The sequence below is a fragment of the Takifugu flavidus genome, chromosome 11 (genome assembly GCF_003711565.1).
Source record: "Takifugu flavidus isolate HTHZ2018 chromosome 11, ASM371156v2, whole genome shotgun sequence".
In the NCBI taxonomy this organism is placed as follows: Eukaryota; Metazoa; Chordata; class Actinopteri; order Tetraodontiformes; family Tetraodontidae; genus Takifugu; species Takifugu flavidus.
In genome coordinates, this window is record NC_079530.1 from 4,755,117 (window position 1) to 4,778,280 (window position 23,164).

Sequence of the window (23,164 nt, forward strand, 5' to 3'; positions counted from 1 at the left end):
TTTACCTTCTAACATCGAAAGCAAAAATACCACCATGTCCTTCTGTAAGTCCAAGAGTTCTATCAAAAGGTCCATTTGTCTTGAATCCTGTACAGACAAAAAGAAAATACAACATACGATTTGCACACAACTGTTGTATCATTTTACCGGTAATGGATTACACATTATATTAAATGTGCTATATAAGGACTGTTCTTACAGGGGAGTTAGAGATGGTTTGGAGTTTGTAGGTGAGACAGAATAAAGCTTCAGTAGTCTAAAGGCTGCTAACTACTTCTCACTCATTTTGTCCTTGCAGCCCTGGTCTGGGAGTTCCATCAGATTCATCGAGCTTTCTTGCCTGGTGTCCGAGAACTATTGTTTGACCATCAGAACCTGGCAGTGCTTTTGTTGTGCTTAAGAGAGACACACGCACAAATGATGGCGATTCCTGTGTATCAGATTTGCGAAGGCTGACCAGCGTGTACATATGAAGAATACACATGATGTGTGCAGCATTGGGAGGTGTCTAAGAGGACTTTTCTGGAAATTTTACACTTGGGTTTCTGTTGAAGTAAGAAATGTCCTGGCCTTGAGATTTGCTTTGTTCTCACCATGTTGAGAAAATGAACAAATGTCCATGTTCTTGCAAAGCATGTAACAGCCTTTAGCTGGAGAAGATGACTACATCGAAGACTAAATCCAGGTTAGACTGGAAGGGGACTGGATTTAATCCGGATATTGTTCTGAGATGGATAAAACAAAACTGGAACTTCGATTAGAATTTAGGATCAGTGGACAAAGGATCAAGAATTAGGGGATGAAGGGACTTGAAGGGCTAAGTACCAGAAACTCTGTTTCTAAACTGTTGTGAAAAGTAATGAGCAGCTCAACAGCTCACATCCGGTTTCACGGCAGCAGCAAGACTTTCTGGGTCACTGGGTCTCAGTTTGTCCTCTTTTATTTGTATGTTATTATTGTTGCCAAATTACACTGTAAAAAAGGATGTTGGTAGTGCTGAATAGTATGAAGAAATAAAGCACATTGTTAAATTCTACCTGAGGGAGCTTCATCTGCATGTGAGCAAAGACATGAAGGAATCCCACAACAGCATCCCACAGGCGACTGTGAGCCAGACTTTCTTGATTCCCAGCACAGGGTCCCTGGAAGAAAACAGTCTTGGTGTGAGCTGTTCGTGTCAGATCCAGTCAGCAGACAACTTTTATGCTTTAGAGCTCACATTAGACACAAAACAGGGTACATCAAAACTGACTGACCTGTATGTACTCTGTGAGTGTGTTGAAGACCTGTTTGGACACTCCTATGGCTTTGAAGAAGTTGTGTTGCCCATGAACATCGATCACACCTTTTCCTGAGTGGTACCAGTAGAAGTCACTGATGGACTCCTGCAGAAAAGGTTCAGCTCAGGGATTGATCCAGCCACTGAATTAAGTGAAAGTGAATCAAGTTTCAGAGAATCCCCATTAAACTCTTAAACTTGTTCCCACAGTCACCACTATAGCTATCAATGTGGTTTTAAAAGTATTCCCTGGACAGTCAGATAAACAGTCATGACTCGTTACCTGTAATCTCAGTAAATAATCCACAGTTGATATGATGATATTGACTGTGGTGTTGTTGCCTGTTTGTGTTCTCAGGTAATTCTGGAAATCTGAGTCACAAAAAAGAGATAGGAATATTAAATGCATTATAAAGAGCAGAATAATAATCTGTGGATGTGAAGTTAAAGAGAACTAATGCGTGTGGAACAATTACGACTCAGATTTTGCTCCAAATTCAGTGATTTTAAAGTCATGAGGTTGCAGAGAATGTAAATGTGTCAGGAATCCAGCAGAAATGGCCAGAAAACACTCAAATGTGTTTACAGCTCATATTGAGAAACTGGACCAGGGTGGGTGTGCAAAGGTGAAAAGGCCTAATTCATGTGATGTCAAGTGTAAATAAATCTGTGTGATGCATGTTGGGAAAATAACCTGAGTTGTGTCCTTCACAAAGCAGCTGAAGGAAACGGAAAAGGTCACAGATGACATCTTTATCAGGCATCACCTTATCTGCTGGGAAAAAAATCTGGTCAAGATGGAGTGAAGGTGGCCAGTGGCTGAGAAAGGCAAAGAGCAGGATGGTGATGTGTGGTACAAACTCAGAGTGTGTACGAATATTCAAGGATGGGAATCTCACAGCTGACTGCTGCCTAGGACTTGGCCTTACAGAAATGTATTTTCCTTTTGGATTTCCATATGAATGCAGTACCTGAGCTCTCATCCATGGCCATGCCTAATCCTTCTGCTTTGTTCTGCCTCTCAAATGCATTCAGATCCAGAACGCTGAAAGCAGAAGTGCACGCATGCACGGACACGTGAAAAAAAGAACAGGTCTGAGGGTTCTCTTCTCTTCAGACCTTTTTCTTTTGCAGTCACTCACCTACATGACAGCATGAGTGCAGCCGTGCTCTGAAAGAAGCCAAGGTCTCGCCTCTCTATCAGGTAAACCAGCATTTTCTTCAAAAAAAAAAATCACAACTCTCATTAGATTATCGTACCTGAGGACACGTTTTACCTCAGGTGAGCAGCTTGTAACAAACAGCAAATACTGAAAATTTATTTCATTTTTGCCCATCAAAACATTTTCTAAGATGTAAACATTCTTCCAAGATGTTTTAGTGGCTAATTTGTCATGAATCTTATCTACCTGACACAACTTACTACCTAGGTGACGCTAGTAATTCAACATTATATATAAAATTAATAGATCGCTAGTATAGATTACTATACTAATCTAAAAATGATAATGTCATAAAGACTGTTGCATCCCTGGGACTGTACCTGCTGAACGGCAGCGTTTCCCCCACTGAGAAGAGCGATTCCGAGCTTGAGCGTAGGAGCAATCACAGAGCCCATGAACCCTGAGGACAAGAGACATTTGTCCAATCAGAGGACGTAAAGAGTAATGCTGACTGACTACTATGGGTCAGACCTCTTGAGAATACTTTCATCACAGCGACACAACTGCATCTCAAAAATGGAGGGTATTTGGTATTTAAGGTTTCCTACCTCTGCTGGCACTGATGATCTGCAGGACCATCTCTGAAGCTCCACGATGATGAAGCCTGGCCTGCTGGAACAACAGCTTTTGCTTCTCCAATTCTTTCTCCTGGAATTCCCAAGAAAAATGTTTAGTGCAACCTCATTGTACTTCAAATGTACTGATTGAATGTCTACTTTACATGTAGGCTTATGATAAAGTACAGCTACATTAAATAAGAGCAATTTTTAAAGAAGAAAGAAATTCACTTCAAAGCTTTCCAGCTCCTGCTCTTTACTGTCACCATCGTCCTCTCTGTGGCAGCTCTGCAACAGTCAACATAAAACAGAGAAAGAGTTAAAAAAAAAAAATCAATGAAGCTGTAAATTTAGACATCATCATGAATAAAACAGTTTGAAACATATTTTATTTGACAACCTTGGCCATAATAGCAGCATAGGACTGGTACAGGTGACCATTTTCAAGCTGACTGTGGATGGAAAGACAGATAGGATTAGTGCAATTGTATAAAAAAAGGGGAATGCAAGGGACTGAAAGTGGTTCTACACTATCTATGTATTGTATTTAACATGCTCCTCAACATTGTAGATGAGTCCCAGCAGTCAGAGTCTGTGTCTGCCCAGTTAAACTAAACAGGTTGAGCAGATCACAACAAATGGAATCTCACTTATCACATCTCTGCAGTGAAGACGCACGAAATACTGATGTGTTTCTATTGATAAGAGACGTGGATAAATTAATGTTGCTCTCTGGCAGCAAGACCAAGAACACCTATGCAGTTCTGATATTACTGCTAAATAAATCCTGGGTTTATATAGAAAATAAACATTTGGTCTAAAGAATTCCTGATTGCTCAAGGTCATAAATAACTATAAAATTCAACAGTAATTGAAACTATTAGTTATGACTGGAAAGCATTAAAATATGATGAGTTTTACTACTGTTGAAAGTGTTTGAAAAGACATGATGTTTCTGGCCTATTTTGTAATTAATGGGAAAGTTTAAAGATTAAGTTAAAATGAGATTGAGCAACAATAAATGAAAGTAGGTTTTTACTCTACTGACCTTTTTACAATGAAACACTACAAGAAACACACACACACAGACACACACACACACACACACACAGACACACACACACCGTCTGTCCATCAGTGCAGTTTGACCGAAGAGTGTAATGAGCTGCAGGAGAGGATCGATGGCTTTGGCACCGTCTCCCCTGTCGTCCTCTTCTCTCCCACCTCCACACAACTCCATTGCTGCTCTCTTCTCCTGCTCCAGACCATAGCAGAGGCGCCCATTTCAGTTTTAAAACAGTTAACAAAGAACAAAAACATTTAGAAATAAAAAGAAAGAGCTCCTTTTTAAACCTGTTAATGCATAATGAACATCATTAGACCATTTTACTATCTATTAATTTACAAAATAAATTGGTGGAAACCACAGAATTCAATCATCCTAGAGAAGGAAATGGTCCTTTCAACGAGGATTTAGGGATCAAGGTCCAGAGATCTTTTATGATCAAATTTAGCCTCACAGACAGATAATGTTACTGAAATAATTTAAATGCAACTTACTTTTGCACTTACGGCTAAATCCTCCACAAGCTTCTCCTCAAAGTTGTGATCCTCAGTTGATATCCAGGTTTTATTGTAGCCTTGGAGGAAGAGATTGACAGCCCTGTGCCTGGATAATAAATTGCAAACTAATATCTTTGCATCTGTGCAATTACCACCAGGTGAAGGTCAATACAGGACAGAGAAAGGAGCAGCAGTACAGGACGACACAGACACTTTAGTTCACGGGATACTACAAATTGATTATTTTTTTAACCACGATTTTCCTTTTTTAAACTTGCCACTAGTTTTAAAATACAATCCTTACAGCCAAAAATACCTTTTGTTCCTCACGTTCATAGATTTTCTTTCCTAGGTTCAGACCCACAGATCATTCACAGAGGATATTAATCCCTCTGTTGTGACAGTGATGGGGAGTGCCAAGACCAAACCAGTTACACTGACTCTGCATGAAATAAAAGAGTTTTTGGTGTGTGCTAGTCTGTACCTAGGTAAATTGTAGAGGGGAGCCATCCTCAGACAGGCCACTACAGCTCTTTTCCTCTGTTTAGATAAGATCTTGTGTCTGGTGGGTTTCCTGCTTCTCTGTGGGTGCTCAACCTAATCACAGGACAAAAAGACACAGCTGAAAAGAAGCTTCTGAGGTTTTCAACGGGTTAACAGTTCTAATGAAGATTTGACAGAACAATGAAACCATATCAATGAGTATTTTTTTAAATTAAAGAAAAGGTTCACCTGATCCAGGTAACACAAAACTCGACCCATGTTCAAAATCTTCTCTACAGTCGTTTGGACATCAGGGATCGTCCCTCGCTGTCGTCCATATTCTGCATCGTGTGTTTTATCGTTCAAAATGTTTTGATCCTAATAAAAACAACAATCTTTATGTTTAATGGCATCTTATTACTGAGACCTACTTTATATTGAAACTTAAAAACATGGACTGGGTAGTTTGGTTGGGAGTTGTTGGCATTTAAGAAACATGTTGTTGCTCTCATTCGCTTTCCTGTATAGAACCAGCAAATCATGGAACAAATGTTGTGGTTTGAATAATTTCACTTCTGGTCAAACAAATCTGGATGTTTGCTTCCTAGTTTAACGAGTTATTAAAATATGAACTACACCTTCTGACTCTTGGGCAGACAATAACAAATTAACTTCAGATTATTAAACATGGGTGAAAAAGGTTTGAAGAGGTTTGATTTATCACCCAATTATTCTGCCTTCAGACTGTAGGGGGGATATTATGCAGTTTGGGTTCTTGTGTTTTATTTCCACTTGTGTGGGATACAAAAGAGAATGATTATTTTCTTTAATTTAATGTTTTTCATGCACAACAAATTAAATTAGTTCCCAAACATATTTGTAATATTCTGATAAAACAGGCATTAAAGCACAGTGCTGGTCTTTACCTGACTCTGAAGTTGTGTGAAGTTGCTAAAAATGCGTTTTCGAATTTCATCTTCAGGGTTTTTCTGAGCAAATCAAGAGCGCAAATCATTAAATTCTCAAGAGACATTTAAAGGCACTCACTGTTAACACAATCTCCTAACATCACAGTCCATCACAAAAACCAACTAACCATTTTATAAGGTTTTGTCTTCAAGTTGAGCATTAACGGTGTGTGTTCACATTTGCAACTGACCTGGGCGAAGCCATTTTTAGCCAATGTTATAAGACTCTGGTCGCTCAGGAGACAATTCCTGAGTCCCACGGGGAGCAACCTCTTCAAGGAGGCCACAATGAGAGAGGTGTGTGTGGAATAACGATCCCCCTTTTTCTTCATCTTCCTTTTTTCATGGTTGAGCTAAATATTGATAACCATAAAGATAACAAAAGCCTTGACCCATTAATGCCATGAAGGCTTCACAGCTTATCATCAGGTTTCATGTCTCACAATGACAATCTCATGAAGAAAAGCAACAATAGTATTTAATTTGTAAAAAAAAAAAAAATCTGCTTAATGTCACTTATTAAAATTACAAATAGTTTTTATAGTGTACAGGCATAGCACTAGTGACGACCGACGATAGAAGAGAACACAACACAACATCTATACCCTGAATTAGAAAATGACTGACCTTGGACAAACTGTCGCTGTTGACCAAGAAAAGCAAGCTGTTGATTTCATTTTGGACCACGTAGTTCTGTTCCTCCCACTTGAAGTTCTGTTGTCAGTTAAAGGCACTTTAAATATTTACAGGAAAAGTACTGTGGATTTATAAAAAAGGAAGAGGTATACAAATTGTAATATTTACATGAGATTTTGCCCAGAATATGAAGACCTCTGACACCATGAGAAACAGCTGCTCAGCCTCTGGGTTTGACTCCTTCCACCAGTGGACTCTGAGGATAAAACATATAAAAGAACAGAATATAAACATGTGCTCAAATAGTGGTTACAATCTTTCTATCGTCTTTATGCACGTAAGAGCTGTTGAAGTAGGAGTGGACACCATGATGACATGCAAAGAGCTGTCTGGGAAAGAAGACTGTGGCAGCTTAAGAATATGTTGAGGGATTCAAAAAGATCAAAAAGAAGAATTTGAAAATAGACAATTTACTGCTTGAAAAAACGTCATCCAGTGAATGATGTTCAAAACAACAGCCAACATGCGCAGGCCTAGCTGTTTAATGAGTACTAGGTTGATTTGTTGTTTATCTGCAATTAAAGTGATTGTTCAGAGATTAATCAAAACAGAATTAGACATTGATAAGTGAAATTTTCCTTATTTGGAACTTAATTACAGGTTCATATTAAATTTATGAAACACTTGTTTTGGAGCTGTTTTTCTTAGCAATCAAACTCATTTTTATGATTCTTTACCTATTAGAATCCACAAATGGAATAAGGAGGGGGTAAAAAGCATAGAGATCGGCCACCAGCACCATGAACTTCTGCTGTATCTCCAGCTCTGCTTCAGAAGTATCACCCCCTTCTGTTTTCATCCGCTCCTCCTCCAGCAGCACACTTTCTGCCCTCTTTTTCAGTTTTCCCATTAGTGGCAGGAAGTGAGTCTTTAGGAGCTCAGAGTGACCATGACATATGATTGACAGGCAGTGAACTGAGAGGAACGGACACAGTAATGATGAGAAATTTAAAAGTATTTCTGAAATCCACACCAGTATCTTACATAACCAATAATACCTGCCATCTGTTTCATCCAGTCACCCTGACTGGTGCCCACGTGGTTGTGGATAATACGGAGGACATGTCCAAGTAGGTCACTAGCATGGTGAGGAGTTACAGAGGTACACATAGGGCTATCCGGATGTCCCTCTGGTCCCCAGGACCACCAAAAAGACATATAGCTGCACAGCATGGGTAAAATGACCTCAGTGACATGAATGTACTGGGTATGGCGAGCTCCAGCCCCAGCACCAGCCAGCTGCTTCACATCTCTTAAAGCCTGTTCCAGAGAAGGCAAGAGAGGACACACGTCCTCCACATGATCAGGTAGCCCCAGCTCTAAAAGAGAATCAGACTGGGTTTCAGGATTTTGCTTTGAAATCGGATTCAATGGGCTACAAAAGGCTAAAACAGATACCTTCTCTCTCCAAGGCACATATGGTATTATAGATGGAGTAAGGGTTATTTTGATTTAGAGCTGGCTCCAGGAAACATACAGGAAAAGTTCCTGTCAGTGCTGCGAGACAAGCACCTGCTGCTGGCCTCTGCCTGCACAAAAATGTTGCGTTAGCACATAAGAACATGACTAAAGTCCGAACTCCACAGCTTAGCGTTAATAACCTTGATACAAGCCTAGTAGATGAATAAGACAACAGTAGCCTGTGTGACGCATTTTTGCAGGTCTTGATGTTTTGAAGATATTTTCCTGTTTTGGTTTAGTTTCTCATGTTTCTTCCTCTTTGATTTCCTGCATGTTTCCAGGCCCTGATCATTCTCACCTATACCCAATTATCTAACCTTGCATGCATATACCTGTGTGTATGTATGCATATGTGTATGTAGACTGTGTTCCCTTCTACTATACAAGTTCTAAATAGTCTGCATTTCATGGAGCAGTTTAAATTTTGGCCAGTGTCATGGAACCTTGTGGCCCTTTGCTTTGTCTCACTGAGGAGAAATTCTGTTAATGCTTGTGAGATATTCTTTGCTTTTAAAAGACTTTGGTGAAAGGGATTTGTCTGTTTTTGTTCATTTGGGTCCTTGCAAAAATTCATAAAACGATGATAATCACAAGTACAAAAATGAACAAAAGCAAAGTAACGGTGCAAATAAAGAAGGATTATTCTTTACTCTTCCATGTAGAGGCTGCTGGTCGTTCCAAGCGTGTAGAGGCTGTTGAGGATCCTGTAGCATGAAACCTGGATACTCCCTACTGAAAAAACAAGGAGAAACTTGAATTTCAGATCAAAACGAAACACCAAGGACACTGAATTGGAAGGTCAGCTGCAGATTCTGCAAATGACCGAAACTTGGCTGGTCAGGAGAAAATGTGCTCTTGTTGCTCTGTGACCATGAGAAAGGCAGTTCAAAGATATGGCAGGGTAATGTGGAGAGAAGCTCCTGTGTGATTTCAGGGGTGTGGAAACCAGCTGTTCATCCAATTACATAACATACAGATGAAAGCAAACAAGCCAAATGATGGAATATCATATTTTTTATCTTGTTAAAGTTGGTATTTCCAGGTGCACAACAAGGAAGCCATTACCCAGGAGGTCTCCTCCATAGTTCTGGAGGCCAAGGTGCTGGAAGAGTGAAGTGAGCATAGGAAGGAGAACAGAGCTGGTGTGGCTGAGAACTCTGGCAGCACCTCTAGCATGTTGGTTCCTAATCTGAGGCAGACAAGCCATGTTCATAGAAAGGTTTTCCACAGTCATCTCCAGATCAGCTGCAGATGTTTCAAAAAATGAATTCAGAGACGAGTGGACAGACTCCGGGGCCGACTTCATCAAGGTTCTAGAGAAGAAAGAACACTTTATAAGGTCTAGATGTTGCGTTTCTCTCAAATAATAGCATACATGTTGCTTTCTAACAAACAGACTCAGATGATGAATGCTTAATGAATGAAATGTTATTTGGTTCTAGTGCTTTTTTATAATCTTTAATCAAAGCAATTAAAAGCTCTAAACAGACAAGTTTGAATGACAGCAATCACTGCAAATCCAAGATTATACTCCTACTGTCATGCATCAGAGGAACGGTCCTTCGGGAGTCAATGCGCTCAGTAGCTCAATTAAAACAGTCATCTTATCTGTCATGTGCTGATGTGACACCGATGGGACCACAGAGACAGCAAGTAAAGCAATTTAAGCAGACTGACAGCAGTGCCTACTAGCTACCTGGCATCCAGAGCCTGAGCCAAAGCACAGAGGCAGTTTGAAAGCGTAGAGGCATCATTCCCTGGGAAAGTACAGAAGACACAATAAAGATAAAAAACACACACTCACTGTCAGACAAAGAGTAAACTAGGAAAAATATTATTAGTGAAAAAAGATCCTTTTAATCATGATCCTTACCAAAGAGTGGCAGCCTGTGTCTGATGAGTTCTGCGATCTTACAAAAGAGGCTGAATATGGGGCATGAAATCAGAGGGATGTCAGAACTAGTTCTCTTTTGTAGAAAGAAATGGATCAAAGAAAAAGATCAAATATTGCAGGGAAATTGTGAATGACTATGTGCAACAGTGTCAGTAACCCTGAAGAGATATTACAGACCTAGCAATCATTTCCTTTTCCTTGTTGGACGCATGGCCTCTTATACCCCTTGAGCTCATAGAGGAGGACAGAAAATAAAGACGGTGGGTTCTCATATACTCTTCCAAAAGAGGTAGGATAACCTGTAACACAGAGAGAAGTCCAGCATCAACTACATTTTTAATAAATAAACGTAAAAAGCTTCCTGGTTAATTAACTGCTGCTTTATTTCAAATACAGCTTATCATTAGGCATCTGAATAGTTCTTGTTTAAAATGATTTTTGCTATAATTACAAAGGCGATTGTATTGTAAGTTAACTGGAGTGAGTTTATATGATGGACAAAGTAGCTAACCTTGGCAGAAACAGGCTAAATATGTCATGCTCAATATTCAAGCATGAAAGGCTGAGAGGTTATGGAGCTTCTGAGATTTGGCTGGTGACATGGTCAAAGTCCTGATTGAAAGGGTCTGACTCTGGGCCTCCCAGGAATTATAAAGAGGCCAGTTTCCTCATTTGCGATGCAGAACTGCATGCATTGATCAATATTATGAAGGCAATCGATGACAAATGGTTATATTACACAGCCATGATGGCTTTATTTTAGATGGTTTGCCCATGGCAGTCATCCAACAAAAGTCATTAAATGACATAATTGGAATGAAGCAAAAAGGCCAATGAGAAGTTAAATTGGAAGAGAATTGAATCAATGTAAGACACTGAACAGAAAGGTGATTTCTAGGGAGTTTAGAGATGTGTTAATCTGAGATTAACCTTGTAGAAAAACAGTATTGGTTGCTGTTGTGGAGCTCGCTCCCCCTTATACATCTGTCCTCTGGCTTGCATCACCTCTGAATAGAAACAAACAGTTAAGAAGTCAATGCATGTAACACTTTAAAAGATGTTGCTGTACAGAGATATACTGAAAAAGGGAAGCATGACTTTATTTCTGCTAGTCGTATACACGGAGCTGATCTGAAAATAATCTATAAATAATTTTGTGTTTTGAGGTCACAAATTGTCACAAATGATCAAAAAGGTCCCGTGAAGTCATTTTTTGTTTAGCCATGATTATTTTCTCAGTCTGCATTCATGCACACTATAATCATACCCAATTCCAGCATGTGCTCCTGGGCATTTTCAGTGTGGGAAAGAAACTGCTTGAGCAGAGTGGAGCCAAAGCAATTGGCCACAGCTGGAAAGTCTACCTCCACTGTCCTCCGATCCCTGTGGTAACAGTGACATCAAACATTTCAAAGCAACAGCTTCAACAAACATCTCAGATTCTTCAATAGTTTAATAACTTACAAATTATTACATTCATAAAACAGTTTACTGGCTGTGTTGTCAAAGGGAGAGTCAGTCAAAGTGAAACATATGAACTTTAAGACTCTTTTGACCTAAACGGGTGAACTCATGTACTTTTCAAACCCTCCTTGCTCTCCTACAGCCATGAGCTCATTCTGTACTTGCCTCCACACAGTGTACCCATTAAGATGAAGGAACTTGAGGATGTCTTGGGCCCTTTCTCTAAATTTGGTCTTCTCCTTGGCAGTCAGGGTATCATAAGGAACAATCATGGAATGACCGCCACCTCCTGACACAAATAAATATTTGTTAGCTGATCTGTGGTTCCAAGGGTTGAATAAGAGGACAAATAACAGAACAGTTGAAACAATGACACAGTACCTCTAGTCTCATAGTCTAATTTCCTCCTTTTTGCCCAGGAACTGTGGTAATTTTCAGCCAACTGTTCAGCCATTGTCTTTTCACAAAGAAATAGACCAAACAGAGAAGTATTATTTTATGCACATTTGCAGCACTAGTTTTAATAATGATCACATGAACAGGTCTATACATTTATAAAGATTATAATATTTAAATGCTCGCTGTTCTTTAAAAAAGAAACAAAGGAGAAACGCTTACACATTGATCCCAGGATAAGGTGATGGTGCTCATGTCTGTGGCTTTAGGACTGAATGTTGATGCTCCTTCAAATGACAGCTAGAACCAAAAACAAAAAAAAGGTGTAATTTAGAAAACTTCTACTTAGAGAAGTGCTATGAAGCCCAGTAAAGTACAGTTCTCATACCTGTTGTCCAGACTGAGAGACTCTGCGTGTGCAGGTATGCACCTCACGTGCCTCTCCTTCTTTGGTCCTCTCTATGGTCCACCCAAAGGCCAACATACTCTTTATTGTCTCTTTGATTGTGCAGCGATATGCTTCTTTTTCCTTGCAGGAGAAAGACAAGGACAGAATGAAAGTATGGTTGAACTGTTTTGATATGTGTAGACTGACATACAGGCCTACTGATTCTGTACCTTCTCAGCGAGAGCTCTGTATGGCTTGAGGAGAGGATGGATTTTGCTGTTCTCACATAGCTGCTCACCATGGACCCAGCCATTAGCAAACTACCACAAAAACATACTATTACAAAAACGCTGCTCACAATATCCAAATTTACCAACACTTCTGACAGGCTGTAGTATATATTTAATTTGGCAGCAGTACCTTGTCCAGTGACCACTTCTCATGAGTGTGCTCTGCATACTTGTTCACTATAAACTCTAATCTTTCTGGCACAGAAACACTCAAACAGAGAAAGAAATCAAGTTAATGCAGCACATTTTTTAAAAAAATGCATATTGAGACAGTGACACCTAATAATAAAAATGGCAGCTCCACAATTAAATCCAGCCCAAAAAATGCAATCTCATGTTCATAATCTGGAAGATCATCATGAATTTATTTTGATCTAAAAATCAATCAGTATCCATGGAGATGGTCTTACTTGGAGGTATCAATAGGCTGGGGGTCAAACTGCCCATCTGTGTCAGCGGAGGCTTTTCCTTCAGCTTGAGATTGGTAACCAGTGTCGCTGTGATCAGGAGGCAAAGCGTTGGCCACAGCCGCCAGACACTGGACACACAGCCTGAACAGCTGAGGCTCATACGGCTGCAGTTGAGGTTTGGAAACAAAGCAGAGTGTAATGGTGGAAACTGAGAATAGAGCTGTTACCGTACTCTCCTTGCGTAAAGTTGTGTTCCATAACTCAGGAATGTTATGTCTGGAGGCAGGACCCCCTGCCCCCTTACAAATTTGGTGCATATTTGATTGATGAATTGAAATCTTTGATGTTCTAAATCAGTCGGGCGCAGTAATTGTGAAAAATACTCATGCAAGGAAAAATGTCTAAGATATGTTACATCTTCCACTACATCTTTCCCTTTTCTACAGGGTGAAAAACACCAGCAAGAGAAAATCAAACACATTCCTGGTGCAACAGACTTTGAGGGGGATTAAAATACATGCTTTGAATGCATGGTGAGATTACACTGTCAGCTCATTTTTAGATGATCTGTGTGTAGAAAGATATTTGGTATAATTTACTTTCTTATTCACGGCTTTGAACACACTCCAGTACAACTTCTGAGATAAATGGAGCTCCTCTTCAGAGGCCAAACTGTGGTGGCTCAGCTCTCCCACCATCAAGTAGTACTGGGATCTCAGCTCGTAGTGACTAGTCAAAAGCTGGTAGATTAAGGCAAAATATGTAATTTTAACATGATTAACTGTCATATTTTACTTTTTTAAGCTGAAGCATGTGTTTCTACATCACCTTTAGAGGCAATTTGTTGTATTCTGTCAAGTGAAGGACATCAAAAACAAGCCGTCGAAGAAGAGGCTGCATCAAAGATGGCTGCAGTTTACTGAGGATACCGGTGAGAGCAAAGTTAACCAGATGAGCAGAAAAATACAGTACAAAGATAGGGCTCAGTAGAGAGCCATAAAAAGGTTTGACCAACCTAAACTCTCACTGAATTTAGTCATGAAAAGAGAGAATTGATAGATAAGGACTGTGCAGCTGTGATTGCTGGATTTTTGTCTAGTCCTCATTTCTCAACATAAATTCAGCCATTTGAGGTCAGGGAACAGATAATGTGCTGTAACTGGACAGGGGAAAATGGCTAATACATACTTTACAGACAATTAGTTCATACAATAGATTAAACATTGACTTAAAATCTGACCTGCACAATGCCAGTAAACAGTCTTCAATAGTGTCTCTCTGAGCCTTTGTCAAGCTAAGAGCATTAGAGAGGCTGTAAATGGCCTGAATGAGAGAATCCACCAGTAGGATGTGATCTTCCAGATGACAGAAGAGGGCTGAATATTTGGTGAGCAGTGGAAGCACGCTGGCACACAAGTATCTGTTGAGGGCAAGAGCCATGTCAGTCGATGCCAACTCAGCCTGCAGCGTGGGGAAAAGGAGGATAACATTTACAAAAGTTACAGTAAACTGGAATAATTCAATCACACATTTACTTTACACATATGCAGCACTTCTTTGCTGACACCTTGTGGATGTTGATCAGAGCAGGAACATGGGATTTGTGCTGAACCTCTGCTTTATCAACAATGCTACAAATCAGGAAAGCAGCAAACCACACAGCTGAATGATCTGGCTATTCCAAACATCCTCTAAAGTCCCTCATCCTTCTAGAGCTTTACCACTGGACAAAAATTGTTGCTTAGTATTAAAATGTGACCTTCGAGCATGTGGAGAGAGTAATTAAATGGAATATTTTTTTCCTTACCGTGTCAAGAGAGACAGCTGCCTGAAGATCCGGCAAAAACCCAACTTCTATTAGGTGGAGAAGGAAGCTCTGTTTCTCTATGCCATAAACCCGATCCAAGAACAGAACCATTGCTGCCTTGTGATCCGGACAAAACACCGTGGAAAGGTTGGGTTCAACAATACCACAACCATCTGTAAATAAAAATGAAAAGTAGAGTAACTTTGAGCACAACAAAGTTACATGATCCCTAGATCAACATCTGAGCAACAGAATCAGAATCAGGGTACTTTATTGATCCCTTTAGGGGGTGTCCATTAGGGAAACGGCAGGAAATCAGGCAGAATTTAACCATAAATCACTTCTTATCAGTGTCATCTAATGTGATGAGTTGTGAAGCAGAAACGTATCCTCCTCTTTCTTCAATTTACCTGGTGAGATTAACTAGTAACAATGACAAAAGCAGCATTTTAGAATGCTGTGTAGTCAATCATTTTAATTTGCCTTTAGATACTGAAGGGACACAGAAGGAGCTGCTGATGACGCCTTCAAGGTCGTGAACGGGCACAAGTGACCTCAGAATGGCTCTGATGCGGAGAGCGTCTCCTCTCCCACCTTGAATCAACTGAAACAAAGTCAGTCAAACCAGCTCGAGTCAGATACCTCTTTGATCTCATGAAATGTTCGATTAATTTCATATATTGATGTTTGAGATAAGAGCAAAAAACCATAATCATCAAACTTAATGAAAAATATAAAAATATCTTCTTTTATGTGTCATTCAATACATAATTGAATTACAGATGTCAAATTATGGACAAAAAACGTTACATATTTTTCATTATGATTAAAAATGAAGCTGTTATTAGAGTAAAGGTTTTTCTGTCTATCTTGATTCAATCAATCACTTCTTAAATCTAAGCATTTCACAAAAACCTTGACTTAATTCTAATGCATTCCCTTAAAGTTTACATGTGAAATGTTTTATGTTGTGATTACTCATCATGTGTGTTTTGGGAGTATTTAGCTAAACATATAAATGTATTTTAATGAATGTATGTCATTTGCTGTATTTCTCTACTGGGCTTTACTGAATCAGGCATTAGTAAGTTTTTAAGTAGAAAGGCTGTAGACATTGAGAAAACACTCACATGCATCTCTGGAGCACAGCGGCCAAGCAAGTCAATAAGGGCTGAGTAGAAGGTCAGGATCGCATGTCCCATATGAATGAGGTCATCGCCACTGTCCTGGACAACGTCTCTGTTGGAGGAATCAGCAGAATGGTCAAAGCTTGTGAAAAAATGAACTTGATGCTCTATTCTAGCCAGCATAATATATTCCCTGCTTGTCCTGATAAACAACAATTAACCTGATGACATCTGAGAGTAAATCATAACTGAGCTGCAGTACTGTGTGCACACTTTGTGCTAATCTTCCAGTTGGTACTCGACTGCTCAGTGTCCATTAATAAAGACTTTAAAGCAGACAACAGCCACATCACAAGGTGTACACACCCGCCTCTCACCTTGTGACACTAGGAGGTGAGAGGCAGGTACACACCCTCAACGCATTATCACTACATCACTCAAGGGCCAATTTAAAGCCTAACTGACTGTAGGAGAAAACCAGTAGTGCCCAGAAAAAAGCTCACACAGTAATGGAAGAACAAATTCCATATTAGACAGCTGGAATTGACCCCAGAACTGAACAGAATGTGCCAACTCCTCCACCATGAAAGTCATCCAAATGTTGACTACTGACATTGTTCTGTTGGCCTGGTGTGGGCAGGAAGATCCGTCAATGGATGGGTCATCTGAAATTCTGATGGCCTCCCTCATGGCCGCTAGGAGACCAGTTCCTCCATCTCCTTGTAAGGCAGGGCCAAAACACTCAGGTCGACGTATCAGTAGCCTCAACACCATATAAGCATTCTCCTCTACGCTCTCACCTGTAATGAAGGAATGGAGAGAAGAGAAACAGGTTTTTCCCATTTCTGGTGCAATGGGAGGCCTTGATGAATAATACAATGTAAATGTACCACACACATGTTTCATAGGTATAAAAAGTACATTTCAAAAAGCTATTTGACTCATGATATAGAAAGCCAATAAAAGCTGGCAGTCAATGTTCTCAAGGGCAGTGAATGAAGGTAAATGCTGACTCTTGGGCATTGATGCAGAACAACAGAAATCAATACCAGAGACTCCATAGAGGTTATCATGCACACTGAAGATATTCTTGTTTGGAGCACAAGAACTTGCTGTATCCTTTAAATAGGTTTGTAAATGCATTCAGGTTGAGCGAGTGGATCTTAACACAACTATGGAAACATGCTTTGATACTTGAAAGTTGTCAAGTTTAAAAGTGATCACAGAGCTTCTTATTAATCAAACTACGAGGTTACCATTACAAAAGACAGCAAAGCGTAGAAAGTCCAGGTAACGCTCCCCTTCCACAGGATTCCATCCAATATCAGGGTAACCTTTAGCCAACAGCATTGGGCAGCTTTTCAGTCCACAGCTGGCAAGATATTGGATAACCTGAACATAGGATAGTACAGACAACGAAGGGGTTTAAAAGGTGCACAGAGATCAAAGTGATTAGTCCTGTTATTGGGGGGATGTGGAGGAAAAGGATGTAAGAGAGACACCAAATGGCTTCAGTCAGCTTTTGAAACCGATGGGTTTAAGTAAAATCACCTTCTGTAGGTCAGACTCAGTCAGTGCTAAGGCCAGCTCATTGTTATCCATAACAGACGCTGCTGCAACGTCCAGGGGAGTTGCACCACGCATGGACGGTGAAGCTACGAGACAAAGATAAAACTGTGATGCAGAAATAACTCAATGCTCAACTGAAAAATTCAGCTAAAAATTCACTAAATGAATCATTTTCTCTGTGTTTATGTGTAGAGGTCATCACATGTGAACCTATTTATTCTGTCCACAAACCATCTTCAATGTGTATTCTGCTTGGTTAGCTCTGTGAACACTACCAAGTCCAACGCTGCTGTTTTCCAACAGGTAGCTGAGGTGATCAAACAGGGCTCCCTGATTGTGACGGCTGATACGGCAAAAATAACACAAGAATCGACAGCAGCTGGCAACCATCTTTGGAAACGTAATTTCCTGTCAAAACAACATAAACACAAGGAAAGACAGCACAGAATTAACTGGAGTTGAATTAATGTTTTTTACTTTACTGGTATTCCTCTCCTGTGACTAAATCCTTTAGAGAATAAACACTGTTAATGTCACAATTTTACGTCACAATGTTATTATAAACAGCTTGACATGTGTCCCACCTTTGATTCTCCTTCTCCGAGAACATTGACCATCACTTCCATTACTGTTTCATGCATTCCCAATGTCCTCATTAGATCAGGGTGTTGGTAGAAAACCTTGTTATTTATTATGTCCCTGTACATAACACAATAAATACAATAAAACAAGGATGACCCTGCCAGGTCTCATCAAAGGATGCATCATGTTATGTAGCAAACGATCACCTACCCCAGTTTCCTGATCATAAGTTTCTCTTCTTCCTTTCCCATGCAGACACATAAAAGGGAGCGGATTTGGCTCAGAGAGGACAGGAGCGCCATGGTGTCATCCACTGAAGTCAGGCTGATTGAGTAGGTCCTGGAGAGTGGTCCTGCCATTTGGCCCCCAAGACCTTGATACTGGCAATGCAGCAGTGAGAAGACAGCTCTAACCAGCTCTGGATCCTGCATCTTAGCCTCTTGAGACCAGTGAACCATAGTCTTAGAGATCAGATCTTTTAGAGTCTCTGAAGATGAGTGAACAAATAAAATGTACCAGCATCCTAATAAAATCAATCAAAATCATCTGTGTTCTTCATGCATAGATAAATATGAATATGTACTTCAAGCATTCCTAATATGATGGATTCCTCTTTAGAAATCAGAATGGCGAAGAAAAGGCTATGGTCCACACTTACTAGTATTGACAGCTTTACTCTCAGCTACTTCAAAGGGTTTGAGCTTCAATCCAATGACCTTCGCCACTTGACTGAGAAGTAAATTTTTCACTGATGCCTCAGCAACCTCTTCACCTTCTCCATCACTCTCTGATTCAATACCTACACAAAAAAAACTGTGAAATAGCATTTCCATTGTGGTAGTTTAAGGGTAATCTCTCCCCAATAATATTTCCTACCACAATGTGTTTTAAGGAGATGATGGAATTCTTGCAGAAGTTCTTGGAGTTCCACTGGACAAGGACAGCTCACCCCATCATCTCTGAATCTTAGCAGCATATTGATCTAAAGAATTAAGTCCACAAAATGTCCAGCCCCATTACAACTAAAGGCTCACAACTTCTGTTGACTATCATAATGATATATGATATCATATGACTATCATAATGATATTCTCATAACCTGTTCCCATGGAGGTGAACGGAACTCTTTGGTCTTGCGAGCAGTAAGAGCAGCAGACATATTGAGAGCTTGCATGACCTCGTTATAGCGGAAGCGTTGGTTCTCCTGTAGTTGAACCACAAAACTGTCAGAAAAAGCAGCCACAGCTTCAACTCTCTGGCGCATCTGACAATCACACAGGTAGGACAGCAGGCGACAGAGCTGGGAATGAAATTGAGAAAAGATCAGTTAGCTTAAAACATTCAAACAATCTGGAAGAAATTTTGGTTTGCTCACTTCAAGTTTGACAGGTTCTGGAAGCTTCATTTGAAGAAGTCCTACTTTATGGTCATATTCCTTTTGCTGCTGACTATCACTATATTCTTTTTCATCATCACATTCAACTTCTTTTTCTTTATCCTTTGGACTTTGGAGATTTGTAAAAAAGACTCCTGAATCTAGTAGTCTTAGTACTTTCCCTAGATCCTCATCCTCCAACACTCCCATAACCAGCAGAGAGTAGACCAGTTTAAGTAAAGGAACCAGCAAAAGCTCAATGTTGCCTCCTACTGGATCTCTGAGGTTCTGGCGCAGAACATCTACTGCCTCTGTCAACATCTGTACAGTGAGGTTCTTCAGCACATCCAGGGGAAATTCTGGACTGTCCTCCAGGGCTATTTCAGCTGCATAATTTCCTTCATAAATTTGGACAAAAGAAGGAGATGAGGAATGCATCTGTGGCTTAAGGGATGTGCCATGGCTGAAGTTAGAAATACCAGTTCCACCATTATCACCAGTAAAGGAGCTGGGATAAAGGGTGATATCTCTAGCCTTTGCAGTCATTGGGACAATGTATTCATGGTTCATCATTAGGTAGGCTGTAGTGTGACTGCTAAGGTGAACCTAAAGAACAAGAATATTAATTATTCAATTGGATCCAGTGAAAAACGATAAACTCAAAGCAAGACTAACCTGAATGAGTAACTCGTAAAACACAGAGCGCAGTAAACCAGGGAGGTGAGGGTTCTGAATGGCATGAAGGATCTGGGATTGGTCCATGTAACTGCAAATGGCATGGCTGACTCTGGTGTTTCCAAGGGAGCATAAAGAGCAGTAGAGGCGGAGAGTGTGGTGATGAAAGGTCAAAAGGTCTTCCAGTTCTGACAGCTCCAGAATGTCAAAAGACCTAAACATAGTTTATCACACACAACAAATGAGGATTTCAGCATAGATGCTTCCTGAGGTTTAATTCAAAGTGGCGTTAACTTTGCACATATTTAAGATCTACAAAGAAGGAATCAAGTCTAAAACTCCAAAGTGTCAAATTCCAAACTAAAGAGGAATAAAAGGCAACAATACAACACAACAGCAATGTTTGGCACGGGAGAGGAGCATCTACAGGTTTATTGTGGATCAATAACAAAGAGGAAAGTCTAGAGGGTCCAGGTGGTGATTATTGGTGAGCTTTAATAATTCACTGTTGCAATAATAAATTTGATTTATACTTATTATTCATATGTATCACCTGTTTTCATCCGGAATTTGAAGGTTCATGGCTTGCAGGGCCTCAGAGCATTGGATTCTCCATCCTCTGTAAACATCTGGCTGGTCCACGTTCACCTTCACTGCCTGGCTGGGAAGCCTTGTCCATGAAACTGGTTTGAGTTGCTGGACCTGGATCCTTGGTGGACAGTGGGGAGCAGTGTTACACCTTTGACTGCGAAGCAAACCAGCAGACAGTGGCATCGCGTTCTGGATAAAGAAAGAAACAAAATCAAACAAAGTCTGACAAATGAAATATTAAAACATAAATCATGAAATTTTTTTATAACAAGCCAAAATGTAAAGAATATTTAATCCGATTTTAAAAAATAGAATACATTACATATCAAGCAGACAAGGCAAATAATTATTTACCTTTATGCACCCAAATTCAAACTGAAACATGTTGTTGGTGGTGGGTCTGACAAACACAGCTGGAAACAGCTTGGTACAGGCTTCCACCTGAGCAGTAAACATGTCCAGATTAATTCAATCATTATTGTTAAACAGAGACATATATCTTGTTATAAGCTTTAAATGGAGTTAACAGACATGAATTGGACTGAAATAAACTTAACATTAGAAACTTACAACCACAAAAAACTGTTGTACGCCTCAGCATGCTTATGGATTTGACATTTATTTCATATATTTACTATCATTTGATAAATTTAACACAAGAATAACCCAAAACACATGATCACACTTAAGGATGTTCAAAGAATTTTGAATTTTATACACATCTGTCAGTTTAGTTTCCCAGATCAGCAGTATAAAATTCATATTTATGAAATGAAAATGGAAACAGAGAAATGGGAAATTTGGAGGAGTAAGAAAGACACAATTTGTTACCAATCAAATAGTTTCTTGGGAGACCTACTTGGAAGAAAGTAGACATCTCCACTCCGTTAGAGGTAAAGGTGAGCAGTCCAGTGTCTGTATCGATTAAACAACCAATCTCCAACCCTGAACTTCTGCGGCTCTGAGAGAGGCCTGTTGCCTCTCCAGCACAGACCATGTAACAGACAGATCGCTTTACGCTGTGGAAAAAGGTCATTAATGTTCCACATGATGCCGAACTGGAGTCAAAGAGCAGAACACAGGCTGTCAGGTGTGAGAGGACAAGGCATTAATGAAACAGACTTGCAGCGGTGCAGGAAACCAACCTTTCTCTGACTTTACCACTCTCATCTCCCAGGGTCACAGTTACCGTATGAACATTGTCAGGGTCAAAAGTCGCCTCATGTTGGTGAAAGTTTGACGTCACCCAACCTACCCACACATTGAAAGGCTCCTGGCCTGGAAGGACCCGAACTGAGTAATAATACTGGAACACAAAGGTCGTTCGTTTTATCTAAACTGACAAATAGACCTGCCATTAAACTTTTAATTTATTTGTAAAGCTAAAATGAAGCCTTACTCTTGAGCTGTGGATAAGTTGCTCATAGTTGTCTTTATCAACTACAACATCTTCCAGAAGCCGCGCAGATGAGTTGCTGCTTACAAGTCCAGGTTTGCTCCTTTTAAGCATGAACCTGAAGAAAAAACAATGATTTATAACATACAAACAAATTGGTTGTTAATGAAGACTAACTGGGCTGTTGTGCTATCCTCATATTTACTACTGCACGAGCTGCATCCATATAAAATGTAATCATATACTGTACATTATTGTGTGACTGGATCCAAATTTTATGGGTTTGTCTTTGTCTTCATTCCCAATAATGGTTGATTAATGTTTACATTTATTTACTTTACGCCCTACCGATGCTTAAGTCTCGATGTTTTTTCTTGATTATGATCCTTGTGGTTGAGCTCATCTCTCGAACCAGCAAAAGTCAGGGCCGACTTCCTCAGCACTTCAAAGTCAGAGTCCACCTCCTCCAGTTCTTTCCTTCCTAGAAGGACAAAAGATTTAATTACAGCCGGACCCATGGGAGATTAAACAGAACCAAGCATCAAGGTCACACTGCTACAATGTCAGCCATAATCTGAATAAATATTAAAATTACTGTTGTAACATCTGTAGCAATGCTAAGGATATTTCAGAGGTTCCAGAGCATATTGAGATTTAAACATATTTGATAAGATATCAAATATAATCTCATTTTAACCTGGAGACAGAGAGTTGGATGCTATCGGAAGGACACCCCCCACAGGGCTAACGAGGACAGAAGCACATTCAATGTGCATGCTGAGCCGGAAAAAGCTTATCTCACTGCCTCCATTGTGGTGCGCACACAACCGCTGAGAGACCCTCAGGCTGGATAAAGATTCCACTGAGCCATTGACTCTGGTGACCTTGAATAACATTTAGAAGTATTAGTTTGGTCTGTTGAACAGCACATAAACAATCCTTATTAAATAATAATAAAATAACATTTGAT

The 23,164-nt window shown here is 40.0% G+C and overlaps 1 protein-coding gene across 5 annotated transcripts in view; it reads right to left on the minus strand.

Annotated features, from left to right (window-relative positions):
- The window catches only part of LOC130534091 (ryanodine receptor 2-like), a 52,026-nt gene that overhangs the window by 14,688 nt on the left and 14,174 nt on the right, over positions 1–23,164 (minus strand). For 3 of the 5 annotated variants that reach the window (XM_057047982.1, XM_057047983.1, XM_057047979.1), the window contains exons 29-88: positions 22,892–23,078; positions 22,543–22,675; positions 22,198–22,312; positions 21,944–22,104; positions 21,658–21,817; positions 21,153–21,239; positions 20,761–20,987; positions 20,208–20,421; positions 19,533–20,138; positions 19,257–19,457; positions 19,034–19,139; positions 18,816–18,956; positions 18,368–18,644; positions 18,160–18,274; positions 17,851–17,983; positions 17,558–17,661; positions 17,263–17,398; positions 16,620–16,806; positions 16,010–16,118; positions 15,363–15,483; positions 14,880–15,052; positions 14,313–14,533; positions 13,901–13,991; positions 13,672–13,812; positions 13,073–13,236; positions 12,793–12,871; positions 12,603–12,692; positions 12,373–12,513; positions 12,207–12,284; positions 11,970–12,045; positions 11,754–11,877; positions 11,392–11,507; positions 11,055–11,131; positions 10,302–10,423; positions 10,104–10,153; positions 9,927–9,987; positions 9,296–9,543; positions 8,881–8,962; positions 8,168–8,298; positions 7,768–8,088; positions 7,447–7,684; positions 6,878–6,965; positions 6,701–6,787; positions 6,265–6,426; positions 6,032–6,094; positions 5,355–5,483; positions 5,107–5,219; positions 4,620–4,728; positions 4,184–4,317; positions 3,460–3,511; positions 3,291–3,347; positions 3,051–3,150; positions 2,823–2,902; positions 2,422–2,498; positions 2,251–2,324; positions 1,974–2,051; positions 1,563–1,651; positions 1,257–1,385; positions 1,038–1,142; positions 6–87 (exon numbers count right to left, since the gene is read on the minus strand). In XM_057047982.1, coding sequence (XP_056903962.1) covers positions 6–87; positions 1,038–1,142; positions 1,257–1,385; positions 1,563–1,651; positions 1,974–2,051; positions 2,251–2,324; positions 2,422–2,498; positions 2,823–2,902; positions 3,051–3,150; positions 3,291–3,347; positions 3,460–3,511; positions 4,184–4,317; positions 4,620–4,728; positions 5,107–5,219; positions 5,355–5,483; positions 6,032–6,094; positions 6,265–6,426; positions 6,701–6,787; positions 6,878–6,965; positions 7,447–7,684; positions 7,768–8,088; positions 8,168–8,298; positions 8,881–8,962; positions 9,296–9,543; positions 9,927–9,987; positions 10,104–10,153; positions 10,302–10,423; positions 11,055–11,131; positions 11,392–11,507; positions 11,754–11,877; positions 11,970–12,045; positions 12,207–12,284; positions 12,373–12,513; positions 12,603–12,692; positions 12,793–12,871; positions 13,073–13,236; positions 13,672–13,812; positions 13,901–13,991; positions 14,313–14,533; positions 14,880–15,052; positions 15,363–15,483; positions 16,010–16,118; positions 16,620–16,806; positions 17,263–17,398; positions 17,558–17,661; positions 17,851–17,983; positions 18,160–18,274; positions 18,368–18,644; positions 18,816–18,956; positions 19,034–19,139; positions 19,257–19,457; positions 19,533–20,138; positions 20,208–20,421; positions 20,761–20,987; positions 21,153–21,239; positions 21,658–21,817; positions 21,944–22,104; positions 22,198–22,312; positions 22,543–22,675; positions 22,892–23,078 — 8,152 coding nt within the window. The remainder of the gene's footprint in view (positions 1–5; positions 88–1,037; positions 1,143–1,256; positions 1,386–1,562; positions 1,652–1,973; positions 2,052–2,250; positions 2,325–2,421; positions 2,499–2,822; positions 2,903–3,050; positions 3,151–3,290; positions 3,348–3,459; positions 3,512–4,183; positions 4,318–4,619; positions 4,729–5,106; positions 5,220–5,354; positions 5,484–6,031; positions 6,095–6,264; positions 6,427–6,700; positions 6,788–6,877; positions 6,966–7,446; positions 7,685–7,767; positions 8,089–8,167; positions 8,299–8,880; positions 8,963–9,295; positions 9,544–9,926; positions 9,988–10,103; positions 10,154–10,301; positions 10,424–11,054; positions 11,132–11,391; positions 11,508–11,753; positions 11,878–11,969; positions 12,046–12,206; positions 12,285–12,372; positions 12,514–12,602; positions 12,693–12,792; positions 12,872–13,072; positions 13,237–13,671; positions 13,813–13,900; positions 13,992–14,312; positions 14,534–14,879; positions 15,053–15,362; positions 15,484–16,009; positions 16,119–16,619; positions 16,807–17,262; positions 17,399–17,557; positions 17,662–17,850; positions 17,984–18,159; positions 18,275–18,367; positions 18,645–18,815; positions 18,957–19,033; positions 19,140–19,256; positions 19,458–19,532; positions 20,139–20,207; positions 20,422–20,760; positions 20,988–21,152; positions 21,240–21,657; positions 21,818–21,943; positions 22,105–22,197; positions 22,313–22,542; positions 22,676–22,891; positions 23,079–23,164) is intronic. The other 2 variants (XM_057047981.1, XM_057047980.1) reach the window with 2 other exon arrangements.